Source organism: Impatiens glandulifera, chromosome 8, assembly GCF_907164915.1.
Source record: "Impatiens glandulifera chromosome 8, dImpGla2.1, whole genome shotgun sequence".
In the NCBI taxonomy this organism is placed as follows: domain Eukaryota; kingdom Viridiplantae; phylum Streptophyta; class Magnoliopsida; order Ericales; family Balsaminaceae; genus Impatiens; species Impatiens glandulifera.
This window is the reverse complement of record NC_061869.1, coordinates 8613654-8630507: the sequence shown is the minus strand read 5'-3', so window position 1 is coordinate 8630507 and position 16854 is coordinate 8613654. Positions and strand designations below refer to the sequence as shown.

Below are 16854 nucleotides of genomic sequence, written 5' to 3'. Positions count from 1 at the left end.
TTTTCCCTTGAGCCGTACTCCATCATTCTGTTTGAGTCGAAACACACAATTTCAAAAATTTATAGCAGAACACTTCCTGTAGAAGAAAGTTGTATTCTTGTCACCAAGCGATAACCAATTCTGTATTGATTTTTGGCGGGCAAAACTCTCCTCAAATGAGCTGAGTTCACGAAATTCAGTCAAAGTTTCCTTATCATCGTCATGCTTGTGGCTCATACCACGACAATGTAGATGTCTATTCTAGATTTCTTCCAGCTTGAATTTAGTTTCTAAAACACTTAAGGAAATATTGCTATATTTTTTCTTATCAATATTTTGAAACTTAATTTTAAGAAGCTTCAACTTCTGACTCACTTGGTACATCTTAGATTAATGAATTTGCTCAGCCCACACCCTATCCACAATGTCATTGAAATCTCTGCTCTTCATCCAAAAATTAAGACCTAAATTGGTCGTTTTAACTCTTTCTTTCTTATCCCAAGTTATCTTGATTGGGCAATGATCAAATATCCCAGAACTTAGAATTTGGATGTGAGTTTTTGGGAATTGAATGATCCGCGTTTCGTTAACTAATCCTCTATCGATGCGACTCATCCTCATTTGATTGTTACCCAATCATTGAAGTCTAACACCCCTTGGGTGATTTCATAAATTGGAGACATTTCATTCTCATGCCTAGTAACATTGAAGTCTCTAATAACAGACCATAGTTTGCTATCATAAATATTTTCCCTTAATCTGCTTCAAAGCTCTATTTTGTTTATATCTGAATTATTACCATAGACACTAGCAATATTGAGAACACTGAAAGTCTTCTTGCACATAATTTCAATCATAATGACTTGATAACTGTTATGAATTTCTTTAGCTTCAACCATCTTTGAATCCTAACCAACCCAAATTCTTCCGGACCTCATATTCGAATTGTGAATAAACTTATAACAATCAGCAAAACAAAGTAAAACAAAGTAAACCAATTATATCAACGTTTTTCAACTTAACTTTAGTCTCAAGGATTCCTATAATCATAACTTTCTCCTTCTCAATAATTCTTCCAACTCCTTGCTCTTGAGGGGATCATTAATACCCATGGTGTTCAAAGTCATAATAATCATAAATGTCTGTAGGATCTTGACTTCCAACTTTCCTCCTCCTGTTTACTTTTATTCCTTTTCTTAGTCTCCATTTTTCTCGTCCGTTGTGTTTTAGACTCAACAAAGTTGACCTCTTTGTCAGTAGGCGATTGTACAGTTTTATTTGAAGCCAACAGTTACAAACTACTACCATCATTGTTTGGGTTAGAATCACTAATATCCAAGGAGGTATCGTTGGTAGTTGGGTCATTGGTATCGACATTCTGCCTTGCATTAATTGCATCTCCATTCTTCGATTCAACGGTTGTTGGATTTATTGCATCTCCATTCTACTTCCACAATGTTTTCTTTGCTTTTTCATTCTCCAGGTTTATCGCACTACCATTGCTCTTCTGCCCATCATTATGCCCGCTGAGTCTGTTTATTTTCTCATATGTTCTTCTACATATTTCCTTTTTCAAGAAAATCACACTACCTTACACTTATGTCTGTTTTATTTTGTACTGTTGAGGCCCTTTATCTTGAATCGACTGAATCTCAATTATATTTTCGTGTGTTTTCCTACTTGCCTTCGATGCTTATTTGTCTTCCCAGCTTCCTATGATTTTCATCATCATTGGCATCATTAACTTTTTTTTAGCTGCTTCATTCACATTTCTAACTTACTTGAAGTGGTAAATGTTGATTTTGGGTTGAACCGTTTTTTTTGTTAGCTGTTTTTGGTCCGGTTTAATTAATTGTAAAAACCGGGTCATTCATTTTATGTTGATATAAGAAGATAGGTGGTTAAGTCTTTAGTGCATTATGTTTTTTCTTTTCTAGAGTGAGATTACTTTTCTTGAGAGATTTTGGTGAAGAATTCTTGCAAAGAAAGGTGTGTAAGAAAAGAAAAGATAGTGTGAGTGATTGTAATCTGATACTTTTTCTTTATAGTGGAATCAAGCTCCAAGATGAGCTTGATGGAGACGTAGGTCCGATTTGGGCTGAACTCCGATATCAAATCTTGCGTTTTCTTCTTATTCGTCTTGTTTTACGTTTGGATTTCTGGTTTACATTGGAATATTGTGTTGATCTTGGAGAGTATTTCTCAACAGTAAAAAAATAAGTTTAAGTAGGGGTGTTCAATATTTGGTCTGAACCGAATATCCGACCGAATTCGAATTCACCGAATTCGAATTCACCGAATTCGAATTTCATTTTTGGTTTTCGAATCGAATTTCAAACCAATTCGAATTCAAATACAGTTTTCGAATTGGTTTTCGAGTTTGGGTTTCAACTCGAAAACCAAACCGAAAACCGAATTCATTTTTTATTATTTATTCTTCCAAACTTAACTTAAGAATAAGTTCAAAATAATCAAATTAGAATATTTTGAACTAAGATTTATAATAAAAGAAAAAAATGAAACAAAAACACTAGTGGTCTAGTGGTAAATAGTACCCTATCATGGTATAGACCCCGGGTTCAATTCTTGGTTGATACATTTTATTTTGAGTTTAAAATAAAAGAAAATTGAATTCGGTTTGAATTTGAATTATTCGAAGTTAAACCGAATATAAAATTCGAATTCGGCTCGGTTTAATTATAATTTATTCGAATTCGGTTCGGTTTTCGAATTAACAAAAAAAACTAAAAAATTCGAAGAAACCGAATTGAGGAACTCTAATAACCTGAAACCGATGAACACCCCTAAGTTTAAGTTTAAGAGAGCAAAATGTTAGAAGTGAGTTCAATTACCACTAAATTTTACTTAAATTGAAGTGAGCTATTATTATGGAATCATGCTATCTTTTTAATTAAAAAAATTAAATATACATATATAAAAAAGAGAGTAAAAATAAATGGTTATATATATATAGTATTATATAAATATAAGCCATTTATAAATATAAGCCATTTGATTGTCTTTTTCCTGCAAATATATAGTTTTTGCCTTTTTGTAACAAAAGTTTCAAGAGATGACTTCTATCAAAAGTAATAACTTAAATGGAAACAATGCATTAAAATAATTAACCCAAATTCTTAGATGCCTCTTCAAATGACATATATAAATTGTTTGGTTTACAAATATAATAATATGTTTAAAAGGCATAATTTTGTAATATTATGAAAAAATATATAACAACAACAAAATAAGTTTAAAGAAAACATGTATGTTGAGTTGTATTTTTAAGAACACATTGATTAATTAATTGAGAGTTTTGCTAATAGAGAATTGTGCTATTTGTTTTTTATAAAATAAACTCATATTAAAAATAATATTTTTAATTAAATGGATTTATAATTTGATATAAATGAAATTCTTATTATTATTATATTATTTTTATCATAATTATTTTAAAATAATATAGTAATTTATAAATACAATTTTTATATAAAGAGTTAAAGTTGTATATGATAAATATTGTATTTAGCATATTTTGGGACAATTTTACGAATAAACAAATTGTAACATTTATAAAGAAAATAGTGATGTAATAATTGTATCTCAAGCATTAATTTAAAATATTATGAGTATTTAAAGACATTTTTTGTTTTTATATTTGTATTCTACTTTAATTTTATATGTACATTCAATTAATAAGGTTTTCCAATGCAAGAAAGTGAGTTAAAAATTGAAAGACATAATCTTTAACTATAAGAAGATCCTATTATGCTTAACTCATTAGTTTGCATCTAGTAATTTCATTATGGAATGTAATTTAAATTTGAGAGAGATATATAAGAAGATAAATAGAAATTTCTTATTGAAGTAGTTACAAAAGAAAATAAGATTTTGAAAAAAAAAGTATTACAAGGTATATAAAGTTAAAACTTAAATAAGATAGAAGTGAACAAAGAAGAAGTGAAGAAATAAACAATTGGTAAAATTTGTTTAGTTTTGCACAATTAAAAAGTCAAAAGTATACACTTAATTAATTAATTAAGGTTACGGGGTTGGTTGTTTGAGGAAATAGTTTTTTTTTTCAGGGTTTTCCTTAAAAACTTTGTTTATTAAATACTTTTAAAAAAATTATAATTTTTTGGTTAATTTACCAAAATATTCTTTTATTTTAATTTTCTCTCTTTTCTTTTTTTAAATAATAAAAAGTAATTTTGATATTTAAATATATAAAATGAGTGATTAAATAGTTAAGATTATGAATAAAATGATAATTGAGTTTTAAGATAAAATTCTGAAAAAACCAAAAAATAAACACAAATCAAACAAACCTTAGAGAGCCCCTTTAAGAACTTAGGAACTAAATAAATTTATTTTATTTTATTTTATTGATTAAGTCAAATTTTTGAAAAACAAATATTTCTGAATTTGTACTAGTGCACTTTACCATTTCTACATACAAAATTTGAAAAGAAAGTAATGCATACTATTTTTAGAGTAAAAATAAATTTAATAAAGAATATAAAAAAAGTTTTAAAATGTATTATTATTTAAAGTGAAATCTATAATAATTAACTATAATATTTTAAAATTAGTTTATGCAAAAAAACAGTATTTTTATTAAGTATTTGCAAATAAAAATTAATTTTTTTTATTTAATTTATATTTTTGAAAAATATAACAATTAAAAAATGTTGTGCAATTTTACATTATTTGAAAAAAATTAAAATTAATTTTGACAAAAAATTTATTTATTTTTTACCATATTTTCACACGTGCTAGATTTCACGGTTTGAGTATATTTGTTACATTCCTATATTAGAGTAAATTTACAGTTTCTTCCCAACCATATCTTTTAGGGTTCTCTTCCCCCTTTCATCTTCTTCCTCCTCCTCGAGAATGATGCAACCAGGAGCCACCATTGTTCCTCCACCAATGACGGCTCCTCCTTCAGTCGACAACCAACAAACCCATTTTCAATACCTACAGCAACCGCATCCATGGCAGCAACAGCAACCATGGATCAATCAACAATCATTTCAGTATCAGCCACAACAGGCTCTTTACTACCACCAACAACTTCCTCCTCAGACCGCGACTCAGCCTACCAATTCCGACGAACTCCGTAGCCTCTGGATCGGAGATCTCCCACCATGGATGGATGAACAATACATCATCAGTTGTTTTCCCAACACTGGCGAAGTAATTTCTTAATACATTGTTTCTTTTACAGTTGAAAATTGAGATGGGTTTGTATAGTTAATGAATTTTGTTGGGAAATAAAGATGGGTTTCCGAGTTTGGTCATGTATAGTTAAAAAGTTGTCATTTTTGTAGGTACTTGCTGCTAAAGTTATTCGTAACAAACAAACAGGCCTTTCTGAGGGATATGGTTTTATTGAATTTGTTAATCATGCATCTGCTGAAAGAGTTTTACAAACATATAATGGCACACCAATTCCAAATGCTGGACAGAATTACAGACTAAACTGGGCTTATTCTAGTTCGGGTGAAAAACGATCTGATGGTACAGCGGATTTCACGATTTTTGTAGGGGATCTGGGTCCTGATGTTACTGATGATGTGTTGCTAGAAACGTTTAGGGTTCACTATACCTCTATTAAAAGTGCCAAGGTGGTTATGGATCGTTTGAGTGGTAGGACTAAGGGATATGGTTTTATCAGGTTTGCAGATGAAAATGAGCAAATACGAGCTATGTCTGAGATGAATGGACAGTTATGTTCAACAAGGCCAATGCGAGTTGGGGCTGCGCTGAACAAGAAAAATGAAGGTAGGTTTCTGAACTGGTCCATTATTTCATAGGGCTTTTAGTTATTACTTCAGTTATGTGAATTGTCTTGCTAGTCTTTTGGTGATTGTATGCTGAATTGGATTGTTTTTATCTTCCACTCCTATACAAAGGTGTTTATTTGCGATTATCTGAAAACATGACAATTGGATAATGAGTTCTATCTATCGTTACCTTCTAGAGTTTCTTAAGAGAATGTGAATGATAAAACTTGCAACTACTTGGGTTGGTATTCTTCCAAAACAGGATGCCAAGAGGCTCTGTCATTTTGAAGCTGGGAACCGCTTCTTGCTGAAAGGTTAATCCCTAAATTTGCATGGCCTTTGCAAGGTCAGTCAGTTATTAGTTACGCTTGCCAGAGTGTCATTTCCTTTGTTCCTTGCGGTACTACAGTCGTCAACTACATTCCAGCTTCTATCTTCTGTTCCAGTCTCCTTTTATTTTGTTCAGTTATTTTGTTTTATAAAACGATGTTAGGTGATTTAGCTTCTGGTTTGCCCCAAGGACAGGTTATATCTGCCTGGATCAACTGCTATGTTGACTAAGATACCTTATGTTTGCTACATTGTTTAAAGTGTCATATATTCTGCTTGAAGAGAGAAATATGTTCTCAGTGGTTTGTCTTTGTTCAGGTGGTGCAGCAGCTGCAGCTCCATATCAGACTTATCAGGCATCTCAAGGAGCTCAGAATGAGGATGATCCAACCAATACAACTGTATGTTCTTTCATTCAATGTCTTTTTCTTCATGTGAATGTTCTTCATGTATATAATCTCCCTTTAATTTTACAGATATTTGTTGGTGGGTTGAGTGAGAGCATTTTAGATGATCAACTCAGGCATGTATTTAGTCCATATGGACAGTTAATTCATGTGAAGATACCAGCTGGAAAGAGATGTGGTTTCGTACAATTTGCTGAAAGGTGGGAGTTTCCTTCTAGTGTTACAAAACAGTTGTTTGATGGAACATTAATACCAACCAAACAAATTGTTTTCTTTTATGTATGTTTGACACAGACAATCTGCTGAAGAAGCAATGAAGATGTTAAATGGAACCCAATTGGCTGGACAAAGCATTCGGCTTTCATGGGGTCGTAGTCCTAACAAACAGGTATATACCATGGCCTGAATGAATAAAATCTTGTTTGATGTAGGCTATTGAAAATTAAGATTATTTGGGTAAAAAGACATTAAGGATATAAATATATAGTATTCAAAATAGAGGGTATTTTGGTTTATGATTTGAATGAAACGAGTTATTTGAAATTAATCTCAAACAACCCTCATCAAACAAGGCCCATATTACATTTAACGATGTGTTTCAGGCACAAGCTGATCAAAACCAATGGAATGGTGGATATTATGGCTATGCACCTGCTGGATATGATACTTATGGATACACAGCAGCACAGCAAGACCCAAATATGTACTATGGAGCCTATTCTGGATATGGAAACTTCCAGCAACCCCAACAGCAGCAGTAGAAGGTACTTTTCATCTTATTATCAAAGAACCTGATATATCGTAAACAAATTGACACATAGATCAAATCTCAACCTATCCTGTCATTTTAGCTGCTATTTGAGATTATTTTTCCATTGTAACTAGAACATGGAGCTTGTGATTTTTTCCTTTTCAGTGAGTGTTGTACCTGTTGAAAGTGGTGAACTGTGCTGCATTTGGGGGCACTGATTTATTTGAAGTTAACTGTTGAGCTGCTGCAATGATGACCATTTTCTTTGTGATCACTTGGAGTTTACTTTACTCTAAATGATGGATGATGATATGTTTTGGTTTTATTTTTAGATATCTATGATTGAATGGTATAAGCATACAAGGAGCACTTGTTGGCATTGACTTGAATTTTATTGTTGTTAAAAAAAGTATATTGACAAATATGCTTTTATTTTATGTTAGGCCTTGTTTGGAGGAGCTGATTAGAATTCAAAATCATCCATGAATCCAATACAATAATTGAAGTGATTATTTAGGGCTTTGCTCAAAACATAACTCTTTGAAAATATCTTATTTTATTATTTTTTAAGTTCTAGAAGTCATTATTATTCAAATAAACAAATTGTTTTTCAGTATTGTTTTTACCATTTAACAATAATACATTTAAGTGAAAACCTTAAATTGAAATTGGGCTATATCTTTCTTTTGCAAAAATTGATGAATGTACAATTACTTTATAATCAATTACTTTGGATGAATGAAGCATGATTTTTCTTCACAAAATTCATTTTTTTCTTCTGTAAATAAACTTTTTATTGTTCAGTACTTTGTAAAAAAAAATTTGCTTTTGATGGTTTAGGTCTGTTTGGAATTTGGATTAACTCTTGCCAATACATATTCATGACCATGACTTGGTGATGAGATTTGGATGACTAATGAGGCTCAAACAAAAGAACCAGTTGAGTGCAAGCCATAATGACATGTTAGAAAACTAGACTCATATATTGATCATAATGACATGTTAGAAAACTAGACTCATATATTGATTGAAAACCAAAGTTTATTCTCCACGATGTTAGAACAAATAATCGTCCAAGTCATGGTTTCCGATTTCAAGTTAGGATGTTCACGCTATTGGAGAGGATGTAGTTAGAGAACTATCTAGACATTAGAGTTATGATGAACTTTAAAAAATATGAAAAAAATGAGGGAAAAAATGATATAGAGATAGAGATAATCGAATTTAGAGCTTGATTTTAAAAAGTATTCAATAAATACTTTACAACTAATATATCTATCATTAATTTTTACAATTAGGGTATAGACTAGATAATATTTTTTTTGGTATTTCTATTAGATTCGTTTTTTCTATATAGATTCGTTTTTTCTAGTTAAAATACATTATTTTAATTAAAATTTAAATTGAGTTAATTATAAAGATAGTCATAAAAAAAATATTAAAATTAATAGAAGAATAAGAGATTTTTTAAAAAAATAAATAAATAAAATGTTTGCGTGCAAGATTCTTCTCAATCTTTTCATGATAAAGAGTTGCTTATTAAAACCGAATTGCTAATTATCTTGATACCAGCCAATTCCTCATGAGAAATGTCAAAAACTAATTATTGGTTAGTTGAATTGAATTATTAATGTGATTTTAATAGACTTAAAAAAAATCTAAAATATTGGAGTGTATAAGGTAAAGTAGTTAACAAAAAAGATTGCATTTTAATTTTATAATAAATTAATTACATTTTTAAAAGATAACTCGTGAGTGAAAAATGATCTAAATTTAACTATTAACAATACATTGGAAAAATTATTAAATCAGTTTCAGATTTATATTATTTTAAAGTTTAAACAATAAAATAGTTTTTTAGTTTTTGTTTACATCTGACAAACTATTTTTATTTGACATTTCACTTTTTTACTATTTTTAAAAACCAACTCAATTTTTATTGGTAATAATCGAATTTAAAACATTAATTTGATCTATCCTATTAACATAACTCAAGTACTAACGTCAATAATAGTTCTTAAGAGATCCAATATTATATATTGGATTTTCACTTGGAATTTCTTAAGTTAAAGTAATGTGATATGTCTATCTGAGAAGAAGATTTTATTTTCGACTCACGTATCTTTGAGATTCTAAAAAGTGATGGATAACGAACATCAAACAAGTCCTAAACTAAATCAATTTATTTTAACAATTGACTATGCTTTTCTTTAAAGAGAAATTAACAGTAGTGTCCAATGTCCATAGACAGCTTGCTGTTTTGAATGGTAAGAATGCTCACCACTCACAAGCCATAGAAGAAGAATAAGAAAAAGACGACGACAGTTGACATTTACAACCATTCTAGTCCAAAGATATATATCAAATAGTCGTCGACACAACTCAGTGGAAGGCTCCCACTAACTCTTTTTTTATTGTCTTTAAATAACTCATTTCAATAATAATAATAATAATAATAAAGACTTAGATATATCATATATAGACACCCCCATCCTTCTATTAGGGTTAGTTTGATGGTCTGTTTATTTTAACTCGAACCAACTTATTTGATAATCGATCTTGCACGTTTGATCAAATAAGTTTTGTGTGCATTTCTCGCGAAATTAGCTTTTGGTTATTGTTTGATTATGGTCGTAGTAGCAACTAGAATCAAACTAAGCCTAGCCTTAATGCATATTTGGCTCTTAAGTAGAAAATTAATTTAGTCATATATATTGTATATGAAATACATATGGTCATATATGGTTTCAATTACATATGGTCATATTTGGTTCTTAAGTAAATAATGGCCAAGGCAAAAAGCTGACAATAATTTAAATGAATGTGTTTTGTACAAACATGAAAAAAAAAAGGATTTGGTAAGAGCAAAACAGTATAATTGTTACATTTGTTGCAAGATATATATTCATACTTAGAGTTAGAGCAAAGTTTATGAATGACTAATTGTGAAGCAATACCTATTAGGCCAATCTTGTCACCAAATTAACATTTTAATAGACCTTTAAACTCATGTGTTAAATGGAACCAATTGTTTATTATCTAATAAATATTTCTTAATCTATTAAGTACAAGAAAATGTATGTAACGTTAAAAAAAACTATAATTAATTGAAAACTTTACCGAAAATAATAATGTTAAATCATTAACATAATACTGAATTGCGAAAGCGTACCTAAATTCGGAATGATCTTTGTCGGGTCTTGGATATCTTACTTTTAATGAGACGATTTGTTTTGTTAGACTTATATCTTTCAAGTTTCAGCCCTCTATCAATAATTCGTATGTGTTTTAAGAATAATCAAAAACTCTATATTTTTGTGCATAAAATTTAAGTAATAGATAAACTATTTATATGGGTAAATTAATTATGTAACTTTAATGTACACAATACCAGTGTGTATCAGATAATAAATAATACAGTGTTTCTTTTCAACACAAATATATATTTTCAAACACTTATTATAAATATCTAAATAAGTCAAAAATTATATACTTTAATAAATTATCTTAATTGAACTTGATTTTTATTATGATAACAATAAATATATCGTTATTAAATAATATATAATTATTTATAACTTTGCACAAACTAAAAAAATAACTTATTTGAAAATTTGTTAATTTAAGGAGAGTGAGATACTTACAAATAATTTCTTTGTTTATCTTCTTTCTCTTTTTTCAATATGATAGTATGAAAATATTTTTCCTTTATTATTTTCTCTCTTTTACATTGTGGATATGAAAATAATTTCTTTGATTTAATTCCTTTTGGAAATATTCACTTTTATTTATTTTTCAATAAATAAACCTTGCAAATTAATATATCTCATTGACCAACAGGGATCATATACTTCATTCAATTTTATTATAATTTAAAGTAATATGACCAATAATAAAAAAGGAGTCAATAGTTCACACTCAGATCTAAGTCAGTCAAACCATGTGACATGTTCCAAACTATCATGAAAGCATTTTTTTTCTTTTTTAAATCAAATAAAATTAATTAAGTTAGGTTGTTTTTATCAACTTTATTGAAATTTTGTAAAAATAAATAAATTGAATAATTATATTTTTTCCCTATATTTGAGGTCACGCCACTGTTTATCTCTAGTCAATAAAATCAAGACTTTATTAAAATATAAATTAATTATATACAAAACCAAAGGCCAAATTAGCTATGGTGGTGGGGAGTGGGGACATAATATTAACATTATTTTTTTTTTTTGACATTTGAGCATACATATACACACTATTGATTTTGTGAACAAAATAAGAAATTCACTTAAATATATTATTACATTACAATATATGCATTTATTTTATAAAAAACATATTACCAACTAAATAATTAACAAAATCATATATGATTCATAAAAACAAAATAAGTGTATTATCGGAGTTAATTAGTCCGAATTTGGTCATGAATCGATACAACTTAAAGAACTCGCGCATATTCATTCTTTGGCTAAGTTTTAAGCAAATCAAACATTACCATGATGTTAATTTATTTAATATATATTTAAAGAAAAATAATATGAAAACAATAGAAAGTGCTTAATTTAATAATTTGATGTTAAATAGTGGAAACTAGAAGAAGGCAATAATACTTGATTTGATTCCAAAATAGTCTTTGTAAAATGGCTCTATTATGTGACTCAATTTGAGGCTAATTTGGATGAGTCATCAGTCCCATTATTATTCAAAAGTATTAAATGTACTAAAAAAACCAATATTTTTGTTAAATATGTAAATAAGCCTCCAATATTTGAAAATGTCTAAAATAATCTAAATTTTATAAAAATGATAAAAATAATTCCAAATGTTAGATAATTATTTTTCACTTTAGCTTAAAATATTCAATAAATTAATAATTGTGGATTATAGACTTGCATCATATAGTCATCTCAATTATTAATATTAATATTAATATTATTATTATTACCATATTTATTAAATTAATTGTGTAATTTGTGTGCACATTGTTAAATTAAAAAAAAAAATACTAGCACAATAATTTATCTGACATAATTCACTAATTTTCACCCAATTTGTTCTGTTTTGATAAAGAAATATATAAGTTTTTTAATTGAAAGTTTGAACATGGTATTGTTTTGTGTCATGACTATCATCTCTATTTTCTTGCTTTTTCTTTGTCTTTTTCTACTTCTTTTGTTTCAATTATTTACTTTTTAGCTCCTATTTAAAGTGACCATTTTCTAATAAAATAACATAAACTTAGTGAGAGAAATAATAAGAAAACTAGTATAAATTTATGGATTTAACTTTACAAAATATTGGTATAATGTCTTTAACTTTAGAATATGTTTGTAATGTCTTCAAATTGTTGTGTTTTTGACTAACTTTTTATAGCATGGATAAGTTTCAATTTAAATGTGTGAATCATGAATTTTATTATTTTTATTTTTATTGTTAAAAGTTAAAATAACCCAAAGGTCACTACTTCTCTTCTAACTTAGGTTGTGTTTGAATTGGAGTTTTTTAAAAAGCTTAGAAAGAAAAAAATAATAATTTTTGATAATTTTGAGGAGGTGAATTGATATATATAAATATAATATAAAATAATAATTTAAAATATAAGGTATTTTAGTATTTTGGTTAATGAAATAAGTAATGTGATTATTGAAAAATTGATTTTGTTTAAATTATTTAAAAAACTCAAAGAAAACAAATCTTAAAATGTTTTAAGTGCGAATCGAACCCATAAATTGTGATCTCTTAATAACTGTTCGAACTATATTACTACTTGAAATAAAATAATTAGAAAATTAGAGTTCGAAATTGTGGGTTACTATTAATTATATATATATCCCGTTAATCAAATTACGTTGCATCATTTTCCATTCAATGTCACATCATTCTCTCATATCTCCTTTTTCAATTTTCTTGCTTAATCATTTCTAATATATATATTGTAGGGACATTTTTGCATTTATAATGAAAGTTGAGTGATTGATTTATTCCTTTAATTTCTAAAAATTAACACTTACTATAATGAAACATTTGACCTTCCTTAATAATTTATTAATACCAATACATTCCATTTCTCTATATAAATCATTCCACTCAATCTCTCCCCTCATACAAACACATATGAAAGATAGTCGATATAATTAAGGTAATCTAATGGCCCGTTTGTTTAGTGGAGATAATGAATATGCAGGTTATTCAAGAATGGAGAAAGAAGATCCAGAAGATGTAAAACACAGAACAGCCCAGTTCTTGATCTATAAAACCTTAAAGCATGTCGATGTCGGTCGCAAGAAACCTTCTTGTTGGGGGATTAAAATGTTCAAGCTCAGAATAAAGATCGGTAAAAGAATTAAGACACTTAAGAGGATCGCTATTTCTGCAACCAAACGGGGCCTATGTAAGCAAGTTATCTCAGGTCATGTTAAAGTATGGAAGCTTTTGTTTCGTCGTCATAGAGATAATAATATCTATATATCTTAATTCAATTTCAAATTTATTATTATTTGCTTCTTGATTGTTTTTCTGGAGAAGATGTTATTCAGAAATTAATTAAGGTTTGTTAATATGGAGAGTTATTATATGGATTCTCTGTTTTCTCTGTTATTTATTAAATCTTTTGGTTTTGAATTTTGATTTGTATTCAAATATCATAAAACTTGTATTGCTAAATTGATTGTAAATTCGATTGCGGAGGTTGTCTGGGAGAGGCGAAACAGTAAAAAAAATATAAAATAAATGACTGTTTTACCTCTGCATATGAGAGGGGAATATGGATTATCAATCCCCGTAATAGAGGATCCTATACCATCAGATTGGAGGTAGGATGGGAATTTAGTGGATTCGGGAGAGAAATGCGTTTATAATTCTCGTCCCATTCTAATTCGGGAATTTTATTACTACCATTTTTGTTCGGTTCGATTTTAGAGAATCTTTACGGGTCACCGTTATAACATATCTTACAAAATTTATAACTTTTATAAAATATAGAGAAAAATTAAATATATGATGTTATATATATATATATAATTATGTTTATTAGTGTTCGAGACAAAATCAAGATGATATTAAGGCAGCGTCGGGACGGAGACACAAATATCTTCCCCGATCCATCCCTGGTCAACTACGGTCAAACCGTGAAGAAAATCATCCATAATGAGACAATTTAGATCGAAAACCGTTGAACGGTCTATATATAATTGTCATCCATAATTGTGTTTATTAGTGTTCGAGGCAAAATCAAGATGATATTAAGGCAGCGTCGGGACAGAGATACAAATATCATCCCGCCCCATCCCTGATCAACTACGGTCTAACTGTAAAAAAATCATCCATAATGAGACAATTTAGATCGAAAATCGCTAGACGGATTATAATTGTCATCCATAATTATGATGTTTTATTATTGTAAGTTGGTTTTTATAATTTTTTAAATATTTTATATTTTATAAACTAATTTTAAAATAATTTAATCAAACAAAATCAGTTACAAATAAAGTGGACTTAATAAAATTAGGAAAATTTCCGTACGATAAACACGGATAAGGATAAAAATAAAATAAATTAAAAAAATTATAATAATATTTATTCAATTTTTAAAATTATTAAAATAAAAAATATAACGCCCTCATTCCACATTTTATTCACTTCGATAAAACAACTTATTTTCTCACATGTTTCGTCACATATTTTTTCCGAATGAATTTCTCATTTCGTGACTTTACACTTTCACTTTTTCAATCAAATATTTGATTAATATTTTTTAATAATTAGCATCGTGACCTCACACTTTGGTCAATTAAATATTTGATTCATATTTCTTTAATCATTTTCAAATGATACCGGTCTATTATCCTTCGACAAACCACATCTCAATCACATTTGGTTAAATATTGTACTTGTTTTGTTAGGTTGCAAGTTCGAAACATGCAAATAACATTTTTAATTTATTTTTAACCGTTTTAAATTTATGGGCGGGTCAACCCACAATTCGACCCAAATATCAATTTACTCTCACATAAATATCCAAATTAACCACAGCTCTCGACCCGACAATCCGGACACTTTAAAAATTAATCATCATTATATATATATAAATTAGTTAGTTAAAAATTTAAACTTTTATTGTTAAAATATCTCGCGTTAATTAAATTTGGTGTTGAATCTTAAATATAAAGTGTTGTTAGCTTAGTTGGTTAAAGGGTTGTATTTGTTTTGTTAGGTTGCAAGTTCGAAACTTACAAATAACATTTTTAAATTTATTTTTAACCATTTTAAGTTTATGGGCGGGTCAACCCACAATCCGACTCAAGTATCCATTTACTCTCACATAAATATCCAAATTAATCACAGCTCTCGGCAATCCGAACACTTTAAAAATTAAGCATCATTATATATATAGATTAGTTAGATAAAAATTTGAACTTTTATTGTTAAAATATCTCGCGTTCATCAAATTTGGTGTTGAATCTTAAATACAAAGTGTTGTTAGCCAAGTTGGTTAAAGTGTTGTACTTTATTTGTTAGGTTGCAAGTTTGAAACCTACAAATAACATTTTTAAATTTATTTTTAACCGTTTTAAGTTTATGGGCGGGTCAACCCACAATCCGCCTCAAGTATCCATTTACTCTCACATAAATATCCAAATTAACCACTGCTCTCGACCCGACAATCCGAACCCTTTAAAAATTAAACATCATTATATATATATATATATATATATATATATATATATATATATATATATATATATATATATATATATATATATATATATATATAGATTTTCATTTCTTACCTATCAAAGACAAAAATTAAGTTACAAATAAGAATTATAATAACTTTAATTAATATATTTTTAATTTGATAGGCAAATATCCGAACATTATACATTAGAATTTTTATATTTTAGAATTAAATCAATACCAGTTAGACAGCTCAAACTAATTTAAATATATAGTTTATCCTTGAAAATATTACTTATATTTTAAAAATATGACAAAATAAATTATATATTGGTGGCAGACTGAAAATCTATCAAGAAATAGTTTATTTACTTTTGGCACAGCTCTTTGTGGGCTGTTTTAATATAAAAAAATGATAGTGAAATAGATTTTATGATTAATTTAGTTGCACCATTTTGAAAGGAGACTATTGTTTGTCTCAATATAATAATAATAATAATAATAATAATAATAATAATAATACAGCTACAGTTATGCAAATCATGTTTTAATGTAAACTTCCACTTAATACAGCTACCCTATTTTAAAACTGTAATATATTTTATTTAGGAAATTTATCTTCTTTTCTTTTTTTTAAATTTAGTAAATTTGTACTAGCCTCTAAGCACTTTGAATGAAAATTATAGATAAGAAGTTTACTAACTTGTGCTACAAATTAAGAAATCTATGTTTCTATCTTTTAATTTAATTAATAAAAAAGATTGTGTAAGGTATACTTTTGATGTTAAAATTTATTTGTTGACTTATAAAATTGACAAGGCACTATAATTAATATAAACTCTCATTTATTACCAATGTTCTTAATTATATTTGCCGGTGCTTTAGGATGTATTTTTGGGTGTTTTCTTTATGATGGACCGAAAAG

At 28.1% G+C, this 16854-nt stretch overlaps 1 protein-coding gene across 1 annotated transcript; it reads left to right on the top strand.

Annotated features, from left to right (window-relative positions):
• Positions 1–4803: 4803 nt before the first annotated feature.
• Positions 4804–7693, top strand: LOC124911769 (polyadenylate-binding protein RBP45-like). Its single transcript, XM_047452282.1, has 7 exons — positions 4804–5178; positions 5313–5766; positions 6417–6499; positions 6575–6705; positions 6800–6893; positions 7108–7269; positions 7422–7693. Exons 1-6 carry the CDS (start codon positions 4876–4878, stop codon positions 7264–7266), a joined length of 1224 nt encoding a protein of 407 aa, XP_047308238.1. The 5' UTR covers positions 4804–4875; the 3' UTR covers positions 7267–7269; positions 7422–7693.
• The last annotated feature ends 9161 nt before the right edge of the window (positions 7694–16854 follow it).

Excerpts from the sequence above, each read along its gene's own strand:
- LOC124911769 (XM_047452282.1), top strand. The coding sequence starts at position 4,876 with ATGATGCAACCAGGAGCCACCATTGTTCCTCCACCAATGACGGCTCCT. Across the intron at positions 6,500-6,574 it reads ATGATCCAACCAATACAACT|ATATTTGTTGGTGGGTTGAG; the intron begins GTATGTTCTTTC and ends TTAATTTTACAG. Across the intron at positions 6,894-7,107 it reads GTCGTAGTCCTAACAAACAG|GCACAAGCTGATCAAAACCA; the intron begins GTATATACCATG and ends GATGTGTTTCAG.